Genomic DNA, 26,623 nt, shown 5'->3' with positions numbered 1-26,623 from the left:
TGTATCTAGTTATTGCCTGCACTGATACCAGGGAAATACTGAAAAAATGGCAATTTTGTCACTAAATAGTCCCCTATTTCTCCTTTTACTTCTCTTGAGGAAAAACTCACTATTCAGCCTAAAAATTGTCCAGTGTTACACCTGTTTGAAGGCCATTTTTGCTGGTGAGACAGAGCTGTATTTGAAGAATCATCCCACTTCTAGGTTCAGATTTGTCTGGGAGAAAATACAAGAGCGGCCCTTCCCCTGGTAAAGCCAGGCTGTGTTTTGGGGCATTGTAACCCTGGTGTTCTGCCCACTGGCCCAGACAGGTTGGCAAGAAAGATCCTTGCATTGATGCATATGGTTAAAGACACTAATATGTATTTTCCTTTGAGAGACAACAAATTTACCTGCAAGGGCATTCACATGGACACCTGCCCATCATTACACAGAGATTGACTTTGCTGATCAAGACAACATTTTCACTGCATGGATCAAAACAATTTTCAGTTTGGCTACTGAAGCAATTTCCACTTTTTTTTTTTTTTTTTTTTTTTTGTGACTACTTCTTCCTGCAAAGTGTTTGATTTGCTCCACAAGGACAGCACAGCTGCTTTATGCTTGCATGCAGCAAACATGAGGTGTCTCTCTTTCTTGCACACCCCATGGCAAGTTTGAAAGCCTCTGCCTCAGTCCTGCATGAGGCCAGCAAACACAGGGCAGGGACTTGCATATGCAGGGCCAGGCTAGGACATCTGGTGCTGGGTACATTCCCAATGGAAACTTCACACATGCTGGCAAGAGTGCTTGGAAAAGGTCCTGGAGGCTGTAAGGAAAGCAAGAGTCCCCTCTTCACTGTGATATTTCATGTCATGACTGAATTCCAAATTACTCAGAGTTTGATGTAAATCTGTGTATGTCTCCTCTGTATTGCCACTCTTCCAAGAACAGTGTTTTCACTATTTTCAGCCTCTATTGGTATATTATAAGAGAGGAAGAGGTTTTAGGTGAGACAGGTGGAAACAAAAGTTTCAGCAATAACTCCCTGCCCTGTGTTACTGGATTGCAGGTCAAGGCATTTCCTCCAGTCTTATCTCTAACTGGAGTAACTTTTTCATGGTTTCCTTTGGAAATTCAACTTCCTCTCCCCAGAGACTCCAGTTCCTGCTCTGTCCCTCCATGCCTGTCCCTTTCTGCAGCCCAGGAGCCCCTGTGGCCCACACAGGAACTCTCAGAGTGGTACCAGCTCTCTGCAGGCTCCCCCCTGCCCCCAGGAGCAGCGGTCAAGCAAAACATTAAAGTACGTTTATACAACTTACCACATGAGTTTCTTTGTGATTTGATCATAATGTGATATGCTCTACTTACACTTTTTCTGTGAGATGGCACCTCTGTGAATAAGGAACTTCAGATATTTTTCCAAAGTGAAATGGTTAATGGAAGGTAAATCTCACTGAAAATGGGCAGAGTATAAAATCAGCTTGTCTACTGTGTCTTTTCAATGTGCAGCTTAGAGAAGGCAATTCCTTGGCTATTTCACCTTTAAGTCTTCAAGTCTTCCACCAGATGCACTTAGGCAGAGAAGTGAAACGAATTAGTTTCTTTCTCTGGTGCTTTTGCAATTTCTCCTCAATTTGGGATCTTGTTGGAGTAAATGAATGCTCTCTCTGAAGACTCTGAGAAGAGAGTGGCTCTATCAGTTCCCCATATTCCTCATCCATATACCAGTATGGGACAGCCAGCACAGGCATACTGGAGTCTGCTTTCAGTATGGGCTAGGAACATGTGATTTAACACCTACTCTCAACCTCAACACACACCCAGTGTGAGTGTGGGACACATCATGTCAATCACAATGCTTGCTGGAACTGCCCAGCAGTATCTGGGATTATGTATACACCAACATGTGTTTGTTCAGGATTGTAGTTACAATGTGCAACAGATTAGCATGAATGAGTACTGCTGTTCTGAGGTGTCCCACCTAATCCCAGACTGCACTCAGGATCCATGTTTATATGTCCTCTTTGCAGAAGAAAGTCTGTTAAACCATGAACTCAAGAAGAAAATGCTACTTAATTTAGAATCCACTAAAAAATCTTTTTGTGAACCATCACCATCAGCTGCACGTTTAAATTCCAAACAAAATCCTAAGAAAAAAAGAAAATATGATAAATGCTACTTGGGTACAGGAAAATGTACTGTAGGGCATGGAAATTACAGTAATTCAGATGCCAGGAGGTCAAGCATCAATCTGTAAGTTTTAGTTGCACCAGATTAATGAAGCATCTGTGGTGTTTGCCCAGACTCACTTTTACATTTAGCAATTTATCACTTGTAGCACTATAGACAAAAAAATAGTTAAAGATATTCTATTAATGCTTCTTTTTCACACTACTATTGTAATCTATGTTTATTTAAATGGTATTCCTTATTTTTGTTATTTTCCCTGCAGCTCGAAGAACAAGTACTCAAATATAGCTCCAAGCTGTCAAAAATAAAATTGGCAATGACTTTAATAGACACAGGTCAGAGGAAATATGAGAAAGTTGCAATTTTGAAAAATTAAGTGCCACAGAGGCTTTGTCAGACTACATCATGGTTGCCCAGAGGATATTTTAATTTAGATTTCATCATAAAAACAAAATGGGATTGTGGTTACAGGGGAACTGATAGTGGAGACTTGGACTTTTGTGGAGGGATTAAAATGTAAGAAAATAGCACAGAAGGTAGTCTCACACCTGAGGAGTTGCAGCTGTACCAATCACCAAAGATTAGGAACAGGCCTGCCCTTAACAGGCCACAGCTGTGTCCAATAAGTCAACTACAGAGTGCTACAAAAGAGTGGCTTAGCTGGGTGAGGAGAGTTGGGGTTTGTTGGTTGTGCTGTGAAGGAGGGGTCAGTGCTGCAAGGAGCTGACCATGAGAAATTGCCGAGAAGGTATGGGACTTTGTAATAAAATGACAACAGACTTTGGTCTCTTGTCTTGCATTTTTTTGCAAACTTAAGGAAAACACTTAAAAAAATCAGAACCTGTCAAGATTGTTTTTGATCCCTTTCCTGAGGACTAATTAGGGGGGCACTTTCTCTAGAGAGGCCCCTTAAATAGCCTGTTGGGGAAAGACCATATCCTTACATAGCATTTTTCCACTTTGTGCTCCTGACTGTCTGGGTAACATTGACCTATGGGGTCAATTTTCTCACTGAGCAGCAATGGAAGTTTGTTTGTTTTTATTATTATTGTGGCTCCTCCTCAGTATCCTATAGAAATGTACTGGAACAGTATGAGTAGATGAATGCTGTTATTTGTAGCTGGGTCTGTAACAGAAAGTACACATCCAAATATCTGTTCCTTCTGGGAAGTTCCCACAGGCCAAGGTTTTTGCTCCTATGTTGGGTAAACTTGTGTAGATTCAGAAGGAAATTCTGAGTTTTTGCAAAAATAAAAAAAAAAATAAAATCTTTGAATACTTTCAAAGAAATCACTGCTTCTTGCAAACTGATTCACCATCAGGTGCTGGCCTACCTTATGGAATAATCAGGAAGAATAAAATACATAATGTACCACCATTCTAGCAAGGTATTTTTAAGAGAAAGGAAAGCCTTCAAAAATACTTTATGAAAACCACCAAGTAACAGTAAAATCATGAGTATGTGCTATTGCTGCCTAAAAAAAATTAAAGATAAATAACCAAAAGTTACAGACTCTAGTTTCATATCCAGGCTTTCCAGCATTTCAAACAATACTAGTTGTACTATACTGGATTGGAGTTAAGAGAATTAGAACTGAATAAAAATTACTAACAGATCAAGAGACCCTGAACTGGCATGAGAAAGCCTGGAGCAGTCCTTTGGGTGGGCTGCTGCTACTCTCAGGCTATGGTGAAGACAACAATGGGCAACTGATAAACAGTTGGGCTTTTTCCCCCCTTAAAGGGCTCTGTACAAGGACTCATTATTAACATCAGAAGGAATTGCCTAATGCAATCTAAACCCAACAAGTGCTATCAGCTGCAATCATACAGCAATAAATGAGCACACTGTGCTTCCTTCAGTGTTTAGGAAAACAGAAGTGACTTAGAACATGACAAACAGGCTGGTGCACCACTCTAGGGAATAAAGAAATTCAGGAGATGAGATACCTACCAGAAAAAAGGCTGTCCTGCTGCTTCCTTTTTGCTCATGTAGCTTGGGAATTTCAGTGCTTCTGCTCAGAAAGCAGTAATTGCTCAGATCTACCTGGAAGCTGCCTGTATCAGGCCCAGAAGAGGCCAGCTTGTGGAACTTCATTCAGTTCCTCCACAAAAAAGGAAAACTCACCCCTGCCATGCTCCAGAGAGATGGATTTCCTGTGCTTTATGTTTTGAGTTATGTCTCTGCATTCTATGTATATTGTATTGCTGTGTGCAACCACTATAGAAGTGCCAAAAACAAGAATAGTGATGTTTCAATTGAAAAGTGGCACTGAAACTATTGAGAAAACTGAAAGAGGGAGGTTGTTTCTCATCAGCTGCAGGAGGCACAGAGCCAGAAGCTGCTGATGCTGAAATGTGCCAAGGAAACAGGGATACTGAAAAGCCTAATTGGAATCATCACTTACCATCACATACCTGTGCTAGCACAAACATAATGGAAATGTAGCAACTGCACAACACCAGGCTGGTAATTCCTCTGTGAGCCATCTTCCAGGGAAGATAAGACATGCACTGCAGAAGCTGACTGAAATGTCTTATTTAGCCTCAGAAATGAGGACACAACCTGCTCTTCCTGGCTGATTAGAAGTGATTAGCTCTTCCTAAATCAATACACACACTGTCTATGTACAGCCTGTGGCTCCTCATGTCTGGGCCACAACACCCTAGGGGGCTGTAGCAGACCCAGACTGGTGAATTCTCACAGCCACCTGTGATGGGCTTTGCAGAATGCTGTTATCCTGACTGAATGCTCACTTCCACAACAAAGCCAGAGAACATGAGTGAACTAACACTGAGCTTACCAACAAAACAGCACTTCCATCCTCATGCTGCCAGTGCAACACACAGGAACACCAAAGCACTGCAGACTTAAAATGCTCTCCCATAAAACCCCATACAGTCAAAAAACCCCATATAAATTAACAGCCACTGGAAATAGGGATGATCTGAGATTCTGAAGGCAAACAACAGATACAAACTATTCTCTCTCTCTCTCTCAAATTAGCAGGGAATCACTGATGAAATATAAAGGTAATTTAAAATCCCTGCTCCTTCTGCCCCTCATTCCCGTGTTGTTGTTTTTTTCTTTTACAAAATGTCTGATCTTTTACATAGGAAAGTAGAACAATGAAGCTCACAAGAGGGTACAAAAATTCCTTGCTAGGAAAAAGAGTATGGGTTCTTTTGGAGCAAAAATTGCTAATTTTTAGGATTACAATCTTTGTTGTCTCTTAATTGTCTGTAAAAGCCCAAATTAACAGCAAATCTACAATGAGGGAAAGGAAAACTAAATCTTAGATCTTGATAGTTCATGTAATCAAATCTATTTTGTGAATTGTCTAAGTTCTTAAATGCCCCAGTTTTATAAACTGAGTTCCCATAGTGTGAAAAAACCCATGTTTTTTTAGTTTCTTCTCTTGATTTTGGGTATCAAATCATGTGACTGTAACTTCAGGGTGTGTTAAGCACAAAACCTTCCACAGTGAGACCCCTTTCCAAGGACTGTCAAACAAAATCTGAAACTATTAACAACTGAAATCCTTGAAAATACTCTATGATAATAGATAGAATGATGTTCTCAAAGAAGAAAAATACAAATTGACTGTTGTCCATGTGAAGTTATGAACCCCTACAGTAACTTTGTGTGGACTTGCATCCCTTGTGCCATGGTACCACTGACATGCCAGTACCATGTCAGGCATTCTGTTTGAGAAGCCATTGTCACCTGTCCCACATTTGTCTGACAGGCACCACCACAACTTCTGTTCCCAACAGACCATGGGTCAGCACCATATTCACCCCACCCATATGAAGTATCTGCAGACTAACAAGAAAGCAAAAACAGCAGGAGATGCAGCTATTTTTAAAAGACTGAACATTCAAGACTATGCATTTCCTCATATTTATTTTTAACTGTATTTTTCTAAAATATATTAAAATAGAAAAGATGTTCATCTGATTCATACAAAGAAAATACCAATAATAAAATAAGTAATAAAATACTGAAAATATATGAAAGCACCAAAACATTAAAATATTCATATTGGCAAAGACTCTAAGAATATATTTCTGGCAATTTTACAGTAAAGTGCTATTCAATCCACCCAAATTAAGGAATTGGCATTTTAATAGCATGGTTATTGTTATCTTAAGGTTACAAATTACTTTGTTACTTTTCTCACTAAGACAACAACCCATTTCATTGTAAGCAAAGCATTTGAGTTGCATGCACATAAAAAAGAACCCAAGTAACGGCTTCATTATAAGCAGTTAACAATATTAATTGTCAAGTCATTAGAAATACAAAATACTGAGAAACAAAATAGGCAGAAATGAGATTAGTGAAAAATTAAGAAAAAGCAGATGTGGTAAACCATTGTATAAATTAAGAGAGGACAGAAGACTGTGCAACAAACACTTATGCAGCCTTGCTTTGTACATGGCATTTTTTTAGTAATCATATTGCTGGCTTTATTAGTTAATCTGTTTGTTATTTTAAACTGCCCTTTTCTATTTTCTAGAAATAATCCTACATCGCCAACACACTGTAAGCAAAAAGACAGAAGCAGAGTATGACCTTTATTTTTCCTTAACAATCACTTCTCATCTATTGAAGTCAGCAGACAAAACCAATAAATCTGTTACAAAGCCAATCTGTAGCAAAAATTAATTCAAGTAACATAATTCTATTAAATCTCCTAAGAGTGAAAATTTTAAAAGTATGAAAGATACCATCAGTCTCCTTTTAAGTTTTCATCATTTTAATATACATATTTACAGCAATGAGTACAAAGAATCCTTGTTAGCAAAGTTCTTTCTAGCTTCATGCACCATTTCCACAATTTCGGTGAAATGGCAGATATAATACTTCTATGTTGCATTCAAGTGCCTTTAAGACTAGCTTTTTTCATAATTTCATATGTAATTTAACCATATTGCACAGCTCAGAGTATGTTCTTACACTGACTATTTAATAGCCTTTTTATGAACCAATCACAGTAAAGAAGTCAGCTCCCACACTCCTTCTGTAATTTGAACAGAAGTTCTTTCCAAAAAAAAATAAAAGAGAATAGGAATAGTGTCTTGTCTTGTGCGTATGTTACTTGGTAAGAAATGTTTACAGTAACTTTTCATTTAGAAGAAGCACAAAAATAAGGAATTTAACCAATAAGAGCAATGGGTCTGAATTATCAAAATAATTACTAACAACAAATATCTTCTTTTATGTGTATGTACATACACTGATTATATAAAAAATCCACCTGTACTGCATAATTGCTGTAAATTTTTCTGGATGAACAGATTAACCTTGGAATACACTAAGTTGACTGCTTGCATCTTCTATGGGAGTAATTCAGAATGTAAGAATGAATACGATGAAAAGAAATGAAATATTGTATTTAAGGTAGTTGAATAGAAGGAAAAAAAAAGCACAACAGTCTTAAATAATGTTGTATTTGCTTTCCTCCTTCCATTCAGTAGTTTTTATTGAGTTGTACAGTGAAAATAGGTACTAACTTTAACATCTTCCTTATGGCCTATTGTAAGAGTCAACTTAGCAAATAATTTCAGTAATTTTGTTTGCTGGTCATTCATTTCTTCTATCTTTTTTTTTTTCCCCCAGTAAACTGTTCCTTGTTCATTGCTGTAGGCTCACAAACCTCATTTTGGCAGTTCCAGAATCCAAGTGCAGCACTGCAATCTTTTTGACTCCAAAGAGCCATGACAGGCAGCAGCACATCCAGGGCACAGCAATTCTTTTTAGCTTCTCTGGGCATAGGCCAGGTAGAAACAGAAGGCAGCAACAGTAACTGATAGCAGTGATAAAACAACTGACAGCTGCTGGAACCAGAGGCAGCGATTCATCTGCTCCTCAAGTCTTTTATTAATCTGCAGTAAATGAGTTAGCTGAAAATAGAACAGTTTCATTAAGTCAGAATTACTGCACTTGAAAGCACTTGGCAATTTTGAGCTATTCTGGCAATAAGGAGAAAAAAAAAGAAGAAGAGGAAGAGAAGAAAAGAAAAGAAAAGAAAAGAAAAGCAAAAGAAGCCTTCTCTCAGTGGTCTCTCACCAATACCTTTTCTATCACTATACACTTCAAGAATCTCTCCCACTAAAGGAGCTTCAAATCTTAAGTTATAGATAAACAATAAGGCCTGCATCAAGCAGGTGACATCTTTACACTCAGAAGCAAAAGATATTACTGATGCTCACTGATATGCCAGATCTGTATATACAAAAGAATAATGAGCAAACTGCATTGAAAGTTTAATGATTATTAAATCATTATCATTAAACAAAATAATTAAATCACTATAACTGATGTAGTTACCTTCAATTGATGAGACATTCAAATAGTATAATTCACAAAATACCAAAAAGGTTCAGTAAAAATTCTTTTAATCTCTACCATATTCTATAATTTTGCTGAATATTCAGCACAAAGGAATATGCTATTACCTGTATATGTAAATCTTCATTAGTTTTTGCTGGAATATTAAATGCATTGTCTTTTAATGTCAGAGAAGAGGGCTTACTACTTTCTATGACGTGACACCTGAGCCTGTAAAAAGGAAACAAGAACACACACTGAAAATCACAAATTTATTGCAACATTGTGTAATTAGGAGTAAACAATCCATCTTAAGAGGATAAAGTCCCTGCACTTTTCAATTTAAGAGACAATAATTATAATTACACTACATTTAGTCTAGGTTTACAAAAAATAAAGGTCAGGTTTGTATTTGTGAGTAGCTAATGTACACAGCACACTTGTAATCAAATTACCTCCCTCTATTGTTTCAGGGTCTGTTTTTAAAAAACCCAAATAAATTGCACCACTTATGCAAGGAAGCTCAAGGTCACTCACATGATGTAGATTTTAATCAAAAGGGAAGTAAGGGATAAGCCCTTGAAGCAAACACAGAACAAGATTTAGGCATCAAGACTCATAAAATACTTTTTCCACGGTAGTTTTGGCCATGAAGGGGTAAAGACAGCTCTAATAAAACCAGCCCCACAAACCCACAGAAAAACCCCAGGAATAATCTATGGCAAAAAACCAGTCAAATCTGCAGGGAACTTTTCCTAGACATGTTCAGTGATACCACCCAATGTGACTGGATGAGAGAGAAGAGCAACAGGTGCATTTTAAAAAGTCTATGGGGAAATGTATTTTTCCAGCAATTTTTCTAGATTACTTTTTTCACCACCAAATATCAAAATACACATATGAACATGTGATAGGTTTTACAGAAATTTTCTACAAAATTCTAATTTTCCCTAGTAGAAAAGGAACATTTTTAATATTGTCCAGAAAATAGTTTTGCATTTATATGTCTGCTTTCCTTGACTGCTTCCTTTCAGAAAACTCAAACAACACATTCTTATTAAAAAACCTACTGTTCATATGTATTGTCACATGCATTCATATTTTTTCCACTTAACTCTTAATCAGCATGAGAATAGCAAGAAAAAAAGAAGGGCACATCCAGAATACCATTTTATACATGAAACCCACATCTAATCAGTTAAAACAGAGCAGAAGTCTCAGCAATGTATTTTGTTCAGTGACCACACAAGTGAATTTGGAGAATCCTTCATTGATTATGATTACACAAGTGCTATAAATCAGCTAAATAATAAAAGCTTAAAAACCCCCAAACCCCTGTTTACCAGAAAACCATGTGCTTACCTATGTTCCATCACTTTGGTCCTAGGGACTTCTTTCCAAAACTGAGTCAGTTCTGGCACACCTGCTCCAGAAGACTGGTCCATTTCTGCTGCCATTATAAGGAAACGATCCTGCAAAGAAGCTGCAAAACCTGCCCTCAAGGAACACAAAAACAAAACAAAAAGCAACAGTGTGCTTAGATAAAACAACAACATTGTAAGGAGGATAGAAGTATTTTGCACAAAAGTGCCATATAATAAGAACTTGCTTATTGCAGGACACCAGACACTGACTTGCTAGAAATAAAAATGAGGAAATCATTTTCTGAAGCCCAATAATTCTAATTACAATTTTCCCAAAAATATATATGTTCATTTTAACAGAACTAGTTTAATCTTAATAGCTCAAAGACAACCCAAAATTTTGTAAAGAACATATTCTCCAGCAAATTCACCTGTCCTTGCAACAATTTAGGAAACTGATTTACTGTCGATAAACTCCCACTGTAATAATGAACCAGTGAGACAAGTGCCACTCAGACTTTTTGTTTTTTAAGACAAGAAACAAAATGGGTTGCAGACAACAGCTGCTTATGCCTGAGTGGAGAAGTAAATCAATCCAGGCAGTTACTCAAATCCTTTCTGACATCCATGTTTTTCTAACACATGGTACCATTCTCACACAAGAGTCAAGCAGACATGGGCATCAGTCAGTCCCACACACCAGCAATCACACACAACCATCAGTGCCTACAGCATGTCTAATGCTACTTGCCCAGATTTCTTACAAGCTCTATTTTACAGTTTTACTTACCACCATGAAGAGAAACTATTATATCTAATGAGGTGCCAGGTTCACAGCTGCTGTTACTGGGTTTAACCCTGTATTTTTCTGGTGCAGTTGTTCTCACCTATAAACAAGAATAATGAAGGATACAGTAAGTGCATGCAGAAACCACAATTGCTTCATAACTTCTCTCATTCTGTAGTAACTAAATCCCTGAAAGCTTGATTATTAGGATAAATCTCTAAAATACATTATTTTTTAGGCATAATAGGACTCTTGCATATTCCTTTCTCCTCCCTGTCAATTGCATTTATCCTTTGTTTTCTTGCATTTCCTATTTTCCTTTTGCATACATATTTTAAACCAGCCAAAAACATGTCATAATAAATATGAAAATATGAAAACTTTAAGTTATTTTAATGTGCAGAGAATGCAAAATGTGGGAAAAAATCCACAAAGATGCAAGTAAACTCCATAATTCTGAAGCAAATATAACTACTAATTCCTTTGATGGTGACATTTGCAGATGGATCTACATAATTTTGGAGTATTACTAACTTGTTTCCAGCCAGTATTTTAAAAGAAAAATTCTAAAAAGATGACTTCTCAATGCTTAAGCCTTTCTTTTTCAAAAAGTATTACTCTCACTAAAAAACCAACCATTACTTTAGCTCTTTTTTAGTCAGTGCTCCAAAGATTTGTAATACTAATTACCCCCTTTGTGGTGGTACACTGTAGGCATAAATTCAGCCAGAAGATCTTTGATCTGCCTCAAACATCACTACACAATAAAAAAATTTGTCTGTAAAATGGATTTCATAGTATTCTTCCTCCTTACAGAAAACAAGAAAAAGTTACACATTTAGTAAACCAGACCACACATAAAACACTTACTTTAAAAGCCACTACATTTTTAGTGACGTTTGTGAGAACTATCAAACATTTTTTCTCTCCAGTTTCTTTGGATCCAAAATACAGCTCTTCTGCTGGGCTAATAGGAAATTTAAAAACAGTTAGCTTCTTCAGATTATCTTTACAATAGATCATACAAAAAACTTGACCACACCTCCAGGAAAATAAGATACTTTCTACCCTGCAGCTACAGTCAGCATTAACAGATTTTCATCAAAAAAAGCTATGAAAACAAAAAGCAGAAATTTTGTAGTGAAGCTCAGGGTTGACTCATGACAAGTGGAACTGGCTGCCTCAGCTGATAACTGCCCTTGACTTCTGCCATCTGTAACAGCAGCATCAGCCAACAGATACTGAGAGTCAGCTACTGCATCTTTGGGCAGTGTGGTAAGGGAAAGCATTGCTGACTTTAATTTATGCTCATGTTAAGGAGTATAAGGTGTCACAGACAGGGAGGAATTTCAACCTCAAACATCCATCCTTGTCATGGGTATAGTGCACACATAAGAGAAGGCAGATATCCACACCTGGCAATAATTTCAACCACGACAGCTGAAGCCACTTGCACTTATGAGTCAGTCTTCACATACTTGTGGTACCACATGCATAAATAAAGTTATTGCTTGTTTTTAATATTCTTGTGCAATTAAGAGAGTCATGCATGAGATAATTTAAACCACATCAAACACCACTCAATTTGGATAAGCATTCAAATGAACACCAGTAGGTAAAATGTAGGGCATGCTCATATAATTGTTGAAAGGAAACTTGAGTAGCAAGTGAAGAACTTTACTTTCATTATGAGGAGCACGCAAAGAACTGCCATTCTACTCCGTACTACTGAACTGCATATCCTTTTAGAAAACACGTGATTTTTTTTCCCACGTCCTCTTTTTGGAATGCCAATTTCACGTTAGTTTGACCTCCTCCCTAAAAGACTTCCTTTTATGGTACCAATCCTTCTTCTCCTACTTCACCCAGGGTATGAGCTGAGCAGAAAAGCCCTTGGTGCTGTAGGGCGAGCGTGAACGCCCATGCTGGAAGCGGGTTCTGGGGTGACTGTGATGTTGGGGTACTGATGTCTTACAGGGCATTAGTCAGTCCACATGACAAGGCTACTTCTTTTGTGGTGGGGATAAGGAAGCGTGCCAAATAAGGTAGAAACCAGAAAAGGGATGGGTTTAAAACCACTTCATAGGGTAATTCCCTCCTCCTCTCGGGATTCTTGCATTTCCAAAGTGTCAGCTTAAATAACCAGTGCTAGGGAAGGGTTGTAGCTACAACATAGTTTAGCTGTAACAGCAATTGCAAGATGGACCATAAATGAAAAAAGATAATAATCAGCCTCAAAATAAGCCACAAACATGATTAAGGGAAGGAATATTCTGCCAGAGCCTGATCTTTCTTGTTCTACCAATTATGGTCATATGAAAAAAAAAATAAAGCTTGGGGACCACAGCTCTATGGCTCTTGTCAGTGAAATCAAGTTGCACAGCATTGAGGGTAGGTGGCACGTAGCTATTAGGAGGGTGGATTGCTTAAACAAACACCCAAGCTTTTTAACTTTCACAGATGCAGGAATTTCCTTAATCTGATGTGTGTGACATAACCAGCTTGTGCTGGAAATTCTTGTACCACAACACACCACGAGTTACTCCTCCACCAGACAGTACAAGGAAGCTGCTGCTTTTTGTCTGCCCAAACAAATTCATTTATTGAGAAGGAAAGTCAGAGGCAGCCTTTCATTGTAAGGTATACAAGGCAAACACAATTGTGGTCTAAATGAGGGAGACAGCTGACTCATAAGCATGAACTAAAAATACAAGAAACAAAAGAGCACGAGGAGCCAGCTCTGGCCCATGATTTTCTGGTGCCAGAGCTGCAGTGCCTCAGCTGTGTGCTCAGGCCCCAGGCTGCTCCCTGCACAGGGCAAGGCTGGGAGATGAGCAAGGGTGCAAGTCAATCAGGGTGGCAGAGCTTGTGGTCTCTGTGGTAGGTGCCCACAACTGGTTATAAATGGCACTGTGTATTCTTGGTTCAATCACCTTCAGTAAGTGGGGAGAGCAACAGCTGCACTCAGGATTTTACTTTAAAAACAAAACAAACAGCAAGAACAATGGAGACACCAGTATTTTATTTTCCATGACAGCAAGACTACAAGTATTAACACCTCTATACTTGACTAACTTAACTCTTCCATGTGTTGCAGTCCATTTAAGTTACTTCTATTCAATGACAGGTTGAAGTATTTTAAGAGGAAAAAAAGGAAGTTTCTGGGGGTGTTTCTGCTTGTTTGGATTTTTTTTCTTGTCTGCTTATGATTTGTGCTCCTTTCTTTTTTAATGAAAAAGTGGTTGGAATAACACATCTAGCATTTGTGATTGTCACAGAAAATGTTCAACATTCTTTTATAATCACAGTTCTGCAGTTTATGCCTTTGTCTTGCCATACAAGAAACTAAGGCTATACAGAGAAGGTTCTTCATTTCAAATTTCAATTTACACATATAAAATATATTTATGCTAATGAGCATGTCATTATTAAAATTCATTCCAAAACTAATTCATTACAGCACTTAAAAAGTTAGCTAAGAAATTACCTAAAAATTAGATATTTTCTTCATTCATCTAATAGCAAACTGAAAGTGAAAATAAAAGTTAACATCTAAATCAAATTCTAAACAAGCATCTTAACCTACAAGGCAGTGAAAAGAAAAAGTGATATTGGCTAATTGATTTCTTTATTTTAGTTTAGTGATAAAAATAATTGCAAGATGGATGACAAAATCTTCTGGGTAGATATGTCATTATAGAGCCCTTTCCATACAAAATAAATTGGATCCATTAATCAAGTTTAACTGGTGGAAACTATTACTGTAGACATTTATACCATCAAAAGCCAAAAGAATTCCAGCAAGATTTGAGAGTAAAAACTGTCTTGAAAAAACATTGTTTTTTCTTGAGCCAATGAAATCAAACCATGTCAAACCAGTCCTCTCATTACAGATAAGGACTTAACTTAGTCAGATGGTTTCCCAATATAAACAAAACACTTGTACATTTCTATGGAATATATAACTATTTGTACAAAAGTACACCAATCTTTAGTGACACCAGAAGATTCACAGAAAAACTCTGAGCTTTGTAAAAATCCATCTTAAAAAGTTATTTATAATTTGTTTTCCTCTAACAGTCTGAAAAAACTTTATTTTGAAAACCAACTAGTTCAGTACTCAAGTGTCCAAGGCACATTGTAAAAAGAAAATTTAAGAAAATTATTATTACCTGATATGTAATAAAGGTCCTTTAAAAGTGGTTAATGCTTTCTTTGCATTTTTTGGTTTGACCTCTGTTTTGTCAGTTTCCTCTGATTTGGAAATTTGTTCTATAGAATTCATCTGAGTAAAAATGATAGTTACAATGATTAACTAGAAACCTGGATTACACGTTACAGAATCATGCAGGCATTTCAAAGAACATGATGAGGCTTATTTCAGCAGTTTACATATTATAGACCAAGCCTTATATATATTCATTCCCTGAAGGTTCTTGAAGTCCACTGAATAAAATTCTTTACTACAGAAATTACATAACACATTAAATGTGTATGAAACAAAAACTCTGCTTTGGTTTTTTTTTTTTTTCCCAGGTATTTTCCTGCTGGTCAAGTCTGGTTTTGAAAAGTCCAGACACACTAAGTTATGGCACATCAAAGGTTATAAAGAACTGGTATTCATCAATTGCAAATTAAAATCAAAACAGATTAAAACAATACCATCACTGTACCACTGTAACAGAAAACACAGTGCCAATTCCACACTTCATTGCATTGCAGGGTAGCTAAACATATCTTCATTGCTCTTAGATGAAACTCTGAAGTATTGCAGAACATAAAAGAAATAATGGTGATTGAATTGGTGCCTTCAAAACTGCAGGTACATCTTAGGTTCTGAGGGTTTTCTTCTATAACATTAAGAAAACACATGCAAAACAGGGCAGGTGCTGGGAGGGGTACAGAAGACTGAAAGAATTATTGACATCATGATTCCAGATCAGCTGACTGAAGAATTTGTTTAGTCTCCTTTTTTATTCCACTCTTAATACAGAGAAAAGACATGAAAAGAACTCAGTTCATGCAAGTTTGAAGTATGGGAATGAAAGGAATACAAAACTTTATATGAAATAGGCTGTATAAAAAGATCCCATGTGGGAACTTTTTAAATAATTATATAAAGTGGTAGAAAAAGGTTAGTGTGTAAATACACTGCACCAGTTATATGTTAGGCTTTGTTTGACATAAAAACTACCAGAAAAAATATTACTGTAGATTACAAAAGTGGAAGCACCTACAGGACAGGCACTTACTAACCAAGTTTATCCCTCATGTTTCCCTGTACTGAAAAAGACTGAGTAGCACCTTGGTTACACTGAATAAAAGTAAAAACAATTATATGCTTTATGGTATTTCAAGAGTAAAAAAAGTAAAAAACCTAAAATACCTTAAGTAGAAAGCTAAATCACCCAAGCAAATTAAAAGCCAGCAAACACTGAGGCTTATTAAGCACCAAAGGCAAATCACACACAGAGCAGAAATTCTCCATGTTTCTGTATGTGAGAATCATAGCTTCTAAAATGTGCCCCAAGGAAAACAAGCTACTGAGTCTAACCATGGTTATGTAATGCTTCCTTTTGACCTTAAGGTCAGTGAAATTATCTTTTTTTATTTTTTTTAAAGCTGGCCAAGTTTCAAATAACAGCTGGACTACTTAGTGATCTGCACATTTCAAATTATTCTGACAAACCCGTAACAGTAAATGAAAATGTATTCTACTCCACTAAACAGAAGTTTTGCAAGTAACATTCCAAAATTAATTATGGTAACAAAGTAGTGAATTTCAATTTTTTTCTACTATTTTCAAGAGCAATATCCCCTGTTAATATTACTGCATATTCCTAAATATCTCTTCATATGAGCTTGTGCAAAACAATGCCTTTATTTCTGGATAAACAACACTGCAGGAAGATTATGTTGCAAAACCTGATTGATGGAGTAGGAATACAATTTCTCCTGAGAATAAATGAAAACATTATATGTTGAGATTTTATCAATAATTTAAGAAAACAAAGTAACATCCAATAGTGCATAAATATTTAACATTTTTTCATGTACATACTGATTTAAGTATCAGAGAAAACTAGATCTATTTCAAAATGATCACCACTAAATATCCCAAGATTAAAAAGAAACCTACCAGAAAGACATTTGAAAACAAAACACAGAAACCTTTTTCTTTTTGCTGCATAATTCACTATACTCCAAGAGACAGACTAAATACTTGGTGCACATTTTATGCATTCTGAAGCATGAAACTTGTCTTAACTGACCAAGAGTCAAGATTGAAACTGCAATTATAATTTTTCAGTTTTCATGTGATCTTTTGCTAAATTAGAAGACAGAAAAACTGTTAAAAACATAGAACACAAAGACAAGTAACCAATTATATGCCTCTTGTCCTACTTTGTAACCATCTAGCTAGTCTTGCCTAAATCTTCACTTAGATACCTTTTTCTGATTAAGGTTTTGTGCTTCATTCAGCTCCCCAGTCTCCTTGGTGTCTGCATCTATCTCTTCTTTACTTTCATGCTCATCTTCACTTGTAATGGGCCCATTTTCACATAAAGGAGTTTGAAAATCATCATCAACCAAAGGAGGATAACTGTACTTGAAAGAATCCTGAAAGATAAGGATTTATAAAAGATGAGTTATTCAAAAGGATTGGAAGTGCCTTCTCAAGGGTTTTTTAAATGGAAATAGTGTCTTTGTTTCTTGTTTCTCATTACTTTTATGTTTCATTTATCCATTTCAAGTTGCACCCCTGCAGAAAGCTGACACCAAGAATTTCTATTTTATCATCAACAGACAAATAAATACAGTCATCCAACAAAGCCAGTAAACTGTAACTTGGATTTATAGTCACAGCAGAACTACAGAATCTGGTCTATCAAGGATCAGCACTCAGTCTAATTGCTGAAATTCTCGCCTTAGTTCTCAAAAATGTGGTTTAAAACTTATGACAGCTATTTCTGAAAATATTTCAAAAGTGGTGAAAAACATCAGCAGTTCCTTGCATGTTAGTTTCACAATGGTCACTTTAAAAAAAGGAAATAAAGCCCAAAACCATAAAACAACCCCAAATAATCCCTTAAACTTAACATAATGTGTGTGTAAACCTTTAGTATATTCTGCAATTCAGACCTCTAGTCTTTGGAATGCCAAATCGATTTAAAGACCACATTTAAGACATCTGAGTAATACAGCAGCAGAATACTTAAGTTCTCAATGACTCTACAATAAAGGTACCTTTTCCATTGGAAGATCAGTAAAAAACAATTATTGCTAAATGGAAATTTTCTTAACATTATCTAAATTGTTTTACTACATTTAATGTTAGAGGCAGTGTTTGAACAGGGATCTCTGTTCCTACTGTATTTTCAAGCAGTTTTAAGCATCAAGTAAACTGATCTAGTCTGTCAGCTTTCCCAGTGGAGAAAAATATCATAGCTTTGACTCCTGTGAGGCAGAATGGAGCAATGGCCCTGCTTCACAAATGAAGCCTCCCTCAGCAGGGAGTTACAAAAAAGGTGTTTCAAAAGTATACTTCCTGCTCATCTATAATCAAGGTCTAAATCTCGTCTACTCTTCAGGCTGCAGCAACAGTCAAAGACCTCTAGGTGAATGAAACAGATACTCACCAGCACAAACAATATCCTATTAAGGGCCAGAAGGACAAGTTTTAGGTATCAGCTACAGACTAAATCACTATTAAAAGAAGACTCCAGTCCACAAGAAACATTACAGTAGTCTTACAGAATATTGACATCCCACATTTGACAGAAATAGCCATCTTTCCCTTACCCAAACCAACAAAGCCTTGTCATTTTCTCCCAGCATAGGATGAAGGGTATGTAACAAAGTGACCTTAAAAGAGGGAAATTAATTTTGCTGCACACTTTACTTGGCTTTGTTAATCCATGCAGCTTGATAGCTTCAAGAGCTGAGCTGTCCCACTGATCAGATTCTGTTCCAAGTCCCACACTTCCTAGTCACAGTGCCTAAGTTTCAGCGGCATGGGTATATCTGCTAACAGGGTGAAAACCTCAGCCAAGTAAACAAGACATTTATTCAGTGCCTGATCCATCCATTCTACAAACTTATGGCTCTTTTTTATAGCAGATCTGGAGAATGCATGCTACAATTTTTGGCAGTTTTTGTAGAGATGTCTTAATCATAGTAGTGATATATTCTAAGATTACATGCACACAGTGGCCATGAAGTCATATGCAAGCTTAGGCATGTCTTAACTTCAGGCCACTGACCTATATAAGCTAATTCCAAGAAAATCTGTGGGCTATCAATTTCGAAACCCAGGTGAAGAGCACAGCAGTTGCACACATTGTTCAGTATTGGCACCAGTAAAGAAAATCTCAATCAATTCATCCTTGTTAAATCCACTTTCTGACAGAGAAAGACTGGGCAAAACAACAAATCAAAACCCTACTGTGTGTTCATGTCTTGTATCAAAGTGTACACAATATGTACTTGAGTCTTGCAGAAAATATTACTGAAGAGACAAATCTCTCTTCTCAGACAGAAATGTGTATGCCTTAAGAACTGGACTGTTCCCACAGCTGGAAATGGCAGAATGTGTGATACAACAGATAGGAAAGCCAGAAAATACTGAATTAGGCTACATTTATTGAAAATGAAAAATATTACCAAGTGGCTCTTGAGCACCTAACCCTAATTTTCCAGGCTGGCAGCAGCTTGCTCCTAGATCTGCCCTGGGCATTTTGACAAGCTCTACCAAAATAAACCTGCTATAAAGCAAATGACCTCTGTGCACTATGGACAAGAACAACTCAAAGCCACATATCTGATGTGTAGCATGTATGGATTAGCAATGTGGTAACAGCCACAGCCAACAGACTGATGAGGACTTCAATGAAACTTAGACCAAATCCATATTCTGAAGTCTTGAAAAACCCAAGTTTCTATTTTCCATAATTAGTTTTAATGCTTTTGGTACTCTGGAGACACCTTTGCCCACTAGTTGTCTAAAATAAAGCATGTAATATTCCTCTTTCACAGTCAATCAAAGGATTTTAAAGCTATGGAAAGTTTCTGATCCATCTTTTGAGTGACCCTGAGACAGACTTGAAATATGCTTAAAGATAACTTAATTGAGACACTGAAGTTGGAGGCTTCCAGATACAAAGAACAGTTCCCTTAGTGAAGCAAAGTAATCACTGACTCCAGGTTTAACACTATTAATTCTACAGATTTTTTTTTTGTTACTTCCAGAACTAGTCTAACAGTCTTTGAAATACAAAGAACATAAGTGCAGTGGAATCTAGTTATGTCCCCAAATTAACCAGCCAAATGATCTGCTCCACTGGCACGACTTGACTCTTCAAAATTGCATCCTGGTAGGGGACACAGTAAAGGATGCAGATATGCTGTGCTCTTCACTGGCATTAGGCTCGTGGAGAATATGAAGATCTGTAACTAAAAGTGTTGAAATCAAATATGACAGAGAGGAAATCAGAAGGAGGCAAAAAAACCCCAAACTGCCTCACAAACAAAACCAAACACTTGAGAGAAAAATGGAAGGAATCAATTTATGCAAGTCAGATACTGCATTTTAAAAAGCCAGGCTTGACAATACTAATAGTGGTGAATTGTACTCCAGCTAGCTGCCTCAAGAGAAGCCAAGGTTAATCACATCAAGAAAAGTTAAATTCTGAGAAAGGGCATTAAGTTGTCTGTTGTCTGGTCAGTGAAAAACTCCCTGCTATGAGATGCAAAGATCCTGCTTTATTGTATACACTGAAAAAATCTTGGGAAGAAAGATTCAAAGCACAATTTTGGAGTCTCAGTATTTGCTAACAATTCTTCCAAATTCTGACAGTTTGGAGGTTAACAGCTCAAAACACCCACCAACTGAAACTCAGTAGTGAAACAAAGCATGTGCTGGTTCAAAATACAGGGCTCTTAATATGCAGAGATAAAACTGTTTTGCTGAAATTGTTAAAACCCCTGGAGTTCTTGTCAGACAAGTTTACTACTTTATTTCTGCCACTGCAACTTTTTACCCCAGGCAGATGATGTGGATAAGCTGCCTCCATGATTCTGAAACTTGTTCATGCTCTCAGATGGGCAATATGGAGCCAGCTTGATCAACAATCACTAATCAGCAATCAGACCTTTCAGGCCCAAGGCAGGATTACAAATAACTGTGTGTTCCATCAGATGCTTCAGGAGGGTATCTAGCAAAACCACAAGTTTTTTCTTTAAAGACACAATGAACTATTAGGTAAGATAGTCTAAAAAGCAGATGGGAGATACTCAGCTTTAATGAGGAAAAGAACTTGTCCCTCTATTGCAACAATAGGACAATACCACAGGAGGCAGGCCCAGAACCAGTGCTAAACAACATTTAATTCCTTACTGTAAACCACTTCAGACATCATCAGCCCTTCCCTCAATGCCCACTCCTGCTGTGCAGTAATTTCCACTTTTTCCATATGAGGAAGTCCCTATTGTGAGAGTGGCAGCTGGAGCAGCAATTTTCCATGGAGAAAAAGGGTATCTTTTCCTCAAGAGCCACATGCACTTTTTAAAGACTTCCAATCTCAGTCAAATGAAAATCAAAGTAACATTATTTAATGTTCCCCAAACAAGTTTCTTATGTTCTGGCCACAACAGCACTGCCCTGAATTCATATACAAAGGAACATGGCTTCCCCTACTATTGCTGAAACACAACCCTCCTTTTCTCCATATTGTTGCTGCCATCATGCCAAAAGTACTTCAGAAGAGAAAAGGTGGAAAAAGAACCATGAAAAGTAACTCTCCTGCAGTGGGCTTATTCTTCTACCATAAATGCCTATTCATATTTCAAAGCATAATTTTTCTGCTAATTTATCTTAAAGGTTATGCAATACTGATCTACTAGCCTTGTGAAAAGTGAAAGCTGTTGTGCAAGATGCTTGTGCTGTTGCACTCTTTAGATTGCACTAGAACTGGATTCTGGTTCTGTTAAACTGATGCTGCTTGTACCACTTTGGAGCTCTACTTTACTCTTTGAAAAGAAACTTCTACAGCCATGTCTGAAAATGCAGCCCTAGAGACAGCAAAGGAAAAATAGCTCCAATATAACTGTCTTTAATGAATCACAGCTCTGGAGCAGGGCTAGAACAATCAGAGGACAATGAAACCTACTTTCTGCTCATAGAATTTGTTTCATAAACATACACCATCTCTAATTCACCAGGGAGCAAAATAAGTACAAGTGACAATGACACTTAGATAATTTTTCTTGAAAGCCTGAAAAACTAAGTGGTTTTCAGTGACTTATAAGGGGATGAATAATTCAGAAAAAATAGTAACAGTAGTTAAGAATATACTTAAGAATGTAGATATCAAATTCTCATGAAGTTCACCTATTTTACATTATTGTGATTTTGAAATTAATCACTGGCAAAACAATTTAAAGAAATCTCTCATCTGTGAAGAACCAACCCTCAATCCCACATATGGAATATAGGTGTCTCAATGTATCACAACAGAAACATGACCTTTCATACTTACAGTTCCACCCATGTGAGGTGGCAGATACTCTGCACTGATGTATTCCTGCACATCATTCTTGTTTGTGAACTTTAACATGCTTATTGCATCTGGGCCAAGCCAACCCTTCACGATTTTAAAAGCAGCTTTGAAAAACAAAACACCAAACAAAACAAAAGATATGCATGAGTTTACTGGAAAGCAGTTTTGTTATTTTGTTTTTGTAGGTTTTTTTCAGTGTATTGGTAGACCTTATATAACACAAGTGAGTTACATCCCTCAAAATATTGCAGAACCTGCTCTTAAAGCAGGTTATTATCAATTATAATTGGAATGAGCAATGCAAGGGGAAAAAGGTATTATTTACACAGAAATGGAAGGAGAATCTTTGATTGAATAACTGACAACTCTGCTGTTTTAGAATTTGGCCCTTGAAGTACTGAGCAGGTAAAACCAATTGTGTTTCCAAATCTGAGTGAGGGAGGTTGGGAAAGATGGATACACTCTCCCTTGCAGAAATGTTTGGCTCATTTAAAGGATATTTGTTTAAATAAATGAAGCATTTACAAAGACCATTGTTAATTCAGTGACAGTAAAACATGAATATGCAGGAAAATATAAAACCAATATAAAAATATGTACTCATATGGCAACAACAGAGAAATAGTGTATTTATCCTGTACATTATAGTTACAACTAATTGTTAAAGTATCCAAATCAGAACAAAGGTAACCACATCTGCATCCAGACTCGGGCATCTATCCTAAACTGTGTATTCTAGTTTTGAGCTGGTTATAAGTCACCATCACTGCTAATGACAGGACTGCTGCAAGGATTCTAGTTAGCAGCATTCAAGGAATAGATTATTTATCAAGATCTCCTAGCCTTTGAAAACAACAGGATGAATACAGGCTTCATGTAAAGTATGATCTAAAATAGAATGATAGGAAGAAAAATAGAAACAATGCAACCTTTAAACTGACAGATTTAAAGATGCATGTTTAACAAACTCCATTATTCATCTGTATCTACACAGAGTAGAACAATGTTTCTTATTTATGCTTCTAAATTTTAAAAGTTATCACAATCCAAACATAAAAAACAACAAAAAACCCAACTTACCATTCATTATCCATGGCATTTCAAATATTACTATCTTTGCTGAAAAGAAAAAAAAAGTCTGAATACCAAGTGCTAGGTATTTCTCTATTTAAGAGCAAGTTCAACAATAACGGTCATGTAAAAAGTAAATATTCACTTTTACAAACCTCCATGTTCACCTCCTTGCAAAAGCAATTTTGTACAAATTAATTGCTATTTAGAAACATTAGCTGTTTGCATGGAAGAAAGGTGATAAAATCCCAAGTAATACATTGGTTATGTACTCCCTGAGATATTACTTTCTGATATTTTGTTATCACATATAAGGCAAAGACAAGCTCTCAACCTGACCTAGAAAACCAGCTACTGAAAAGAAGAAAGTTTAACAAGTATATTCAGCCCCCCTTACTTCATAAAGAAACAAATAAGTCTTTATATCTATTTTCTCCAAATATTCTTTATTTAACCATAGAGGTTAGAAAACACTTAAGCGTCCCAATTTTTTTTCCTCTTGAATGTCAAAAACAATGTTGCACTTGCCTTTCAGTTTGATATTTGATTAAAGCTTTGAACTTTGATCAGCAAGCCAAAATTTAATATTCAGAGATTAAGCAGTTGCTGTATGGAAGTTCAACATTCACAGCCATTTTCACCTAAAATTTACAACGTATTTATGATGAACTAGCATAAACTATGCAGTGTTTGCCTATGCATCAAAAATCTAGCAGGTAAGTATGCAGAGTTTTCTAAGCATGCACACAAAATGCCTTTTCAGAATAAATAATTTTCAGAATAGACCATTTTCATTTTCAGAATAAACCATTGCTCCCCATAAATTTCTAGAGCCATTCATTCTTTGACCACTCAAGGCTCCTAAAGGATACAAACTATCAAAGTTTGTAAAGCTTCTACACAAGTAACAAGCAAAGGAAAACAGGTCAATTCTATTATGAGCTTACAATAGTTCTTACTAAGTATAAACATATTAAGAACTATTACTTAGTAATAAACATTATTACTTCACAAAAAGACTGTTGATTTTTGATGAAAGCAAAGTTTATGCACAAAAAGTTGTACTGATTTCAGGACATGAATATCCTAACACTGTAACATTAACGTTTCATGAAGTTACCCCAGAAAGCACATGAAAAAAACCCTTATTTTCCCCATCTTCTATCATATTATGAAATGCTCTAGTTACACCACTCTACAATGCTTAATACTTATTATACAATACTTACTGAGGAAGTTTGGGTAATAATCTGTAAAGCAGTTGACAATAAACCTGACAAAATCCAAGTCCTAAATAAAAAATAAAATTAAATTAAAAAAAAATCACAGCATAAATGCAAAGCAAGCCGAAACATTAAAAAGTACAGGTTTAGTTAAGGCATTTAATAAAAAGCACAAGATAGATATTTTGTTGTTAACTATGATCAAATTTTTTATACACTACAAATATCCTCAAAACACAATGCAAGGCTTTTTCCTCCATTAAACTGCTGCAGGATTGTGGTCATATTTCCCCTTATAATCACAGAAAGAAGTCAATAAACCTCTGACCACTGCAATAATTAAGATATCTAAACTATGCTGAGTATCAACAGGCTTAAGATGTGCAGGAAAGATACAGGAAAAAAACCTTTAGCACTAGAGAAGCTTGACAGATGGAAGAATACTCAATATACTGAAATTTCCCTTCAGTAATTATCCTACATACCGTTCAATATGCTACTGCACTCAGTATTATATTTTCAAAGGAAAAAAAATAGGTTTCCTTTGAAGAGAAATTTTAGGTTTAGTATTAGTTGGTGGCATGCAGAGAAACTGTGGGCAGAGACAGTGCTCAAAAGAGCTGCTTGTATACCATCCATTTTCAGGATGCTTCTATCCAATGAGCAACTGTACAGAAATAGTGCAGTCAGTCTCCTTTGCAAAATCCAGCTACAATGGAATTGCATTACACAGAAAAGAAGGGTTTTTATGAAACAGGTATAGAAATAAAGTAAGAGATACCTTGCCACAATAAGGTACTCAGGTGGGCAGCCTACCATGAGTACTCTTCCCAGTCCTTTAAACAGACATGACCACTACTACTACTTTCAGAAACAGTACAGAGCATTTCTGGCTGAGGATCCAAAGCCTCAGCCAGTAACAATGGGGAAGGAGCTCCTAGGGTGATGTAAACACACTACCAAAACTTTTTTGGACAGAGTTAAAAAAGCCCCCAAAAAATAACACTGTGTAAAGGGATCACCCACAACCTGAAAGTTTTTTAAGTGGCTTCAGCAACTAGAAACTAACTTGACATCTTTACAGGCAGAAGGTGGCCTCTAATAGAAGCATTTATCTCAACTGTCTATTGCTTGTACCAAATGCAATATCTTTCATTTAACAGAACAAACACAATGATAGATTAGAATTATTAGAATCTCCATTAATCAGGATGCTGCTCTCTATTCTGCTGCCTATCCAAAAGCAGCACTATCAGATAGCAGAGGGAGAGATCCATTATTTTGATGAAAATCTGGAATTAGAAGTGCAAATTTCACAGACTATTCAATAACTGCATCTATTCTAGTTACCTGAACTGGTGCAAGAAGCCATGAGCTATCAGAATTATCTCCTGCATACTAGTGATAAAAGTAGTAGATGTAGATGTCCATACAACAGAACAAACAAATGTGGAAAGCTCTGGAAGAGAACTCAGAGATTCAAGCTCTTTTTCTGTTAGGCTAGATTCCTCAATTTCTCCACATGGCCACAAAATGCCATTAAAATAATCCTGCTCTGTGATAAACATACTAACTACAATGCAAGACTGTACAATGGGACAGTTACAGACAGCACTTGCTGAGATTTTGTCTCTGGGAGTCTCAAAGAAGTAAGCTGCTTCAGGATATAATCCATAAAGCCCAAATCAAATTAGCCTTTTGCATCAGGAAATTATTACAATCCTTTACTCCTGCTATGTAAAACTGGGGTTCCAGTATTATCTTTAGGAGCATGAACAGACAGCTCTCCCTGTACAGGTAAGAGCACCAACCTTGCAAAACAGCATCACATCACATTTATTTGTCAAATTACCTCCCCATAAGCTGGTGGCCCTGTACTGCACAGCTGAAAGGCCCCAATGCAACATTAATAATCTTGCCCATGCCAGATATAGACAACCTTCTGGAGCTGGGTTTGGGATAGGGTTTTTTTGCTTACATTAATTCTTGCTATACCACCTACCACCAGACAAAAAAAGCACAAAGACAAATTTCAGCCATTCCTGTAATAACAGGACAGCATGGCACTCTTGTAAGAAAAATGTAATTATTCTATAGAAATACATTTTATT

General features: G+C 36.6%; 1 protein-coding gene across 2 annotated transcripts in view; it reads right to left on the bottom strand.

Moving 5' to 3' along the window:
- Positions 1-7,513: 7,513 nt before the first annotated feature.
- The window catches only part of MOSPD2 (motile sperm domain containing 2), a 31,151-nt gene continuing 12,041 nt past the window's right edge, over positions 7,514-26,623 (bottom strand). For both annotated transcript variants that reach the window (XM_058018820.1, XM_058018821.1), the window contains exons 6-15: positions 24,519-24,579; positions 23,299-23,337; positions 22,198-22,322; positions 17,111-17,281; positions 14,833-14,945; positions 11,531-11,627; positions 10,664-10,760; positions 9,872-10,001; positions 8,638-8,740; positions 7,514-8,082 (exon numbers count right to left, since the gene is read on the bottom strand). In XM_058018820.1, the coding sequence (XP_057874803.1) occupies positions 7,936-8,082; positions 8,638-8,740; positions 9,872-10,001; positions 10,664-10,760; positions 11,531-11,627; positions 14,833-14,945; positions 17,111-17,281; positions 22,198-22,322; positions 23,299-23,337; positions 24,519-24,579 (1,083 nt within the window). In that variant the 3' untranslated portion in view covers positions 7,514-7,935. The remainder of the gene's footprint in view (positions 8,083-8,637; positions 8,741-9,871; positions 10,002-10,663; positions 10,761-11,530; positions 11,628-14,832; positions 14,946-17,110; positions 17,282-22,197; positions 22,323-23,298; positions 23,338-24,518; positions 24,580-26,623) is intronic.

Source organism: Melospiza georgiana, chromosome 2 (assembly GCF_028018845.1).
Source record: "Melospiza georgiana isolate bMelGeo1 chromosome 2, bMelGeo1.pri, whole genome shotgun sequence".
Lineage (NCBI taxonomy): Eukaryota > Metazoa > Chordata > Aves > Passeriformes > Passerellidae > Melospiza > Melospiza georgiana.
The sequence above is the reverse complement of the archived record's forward strand: the minus strand, read 5'-3'. Positions and strand labels throughout refer to the sequence as shown.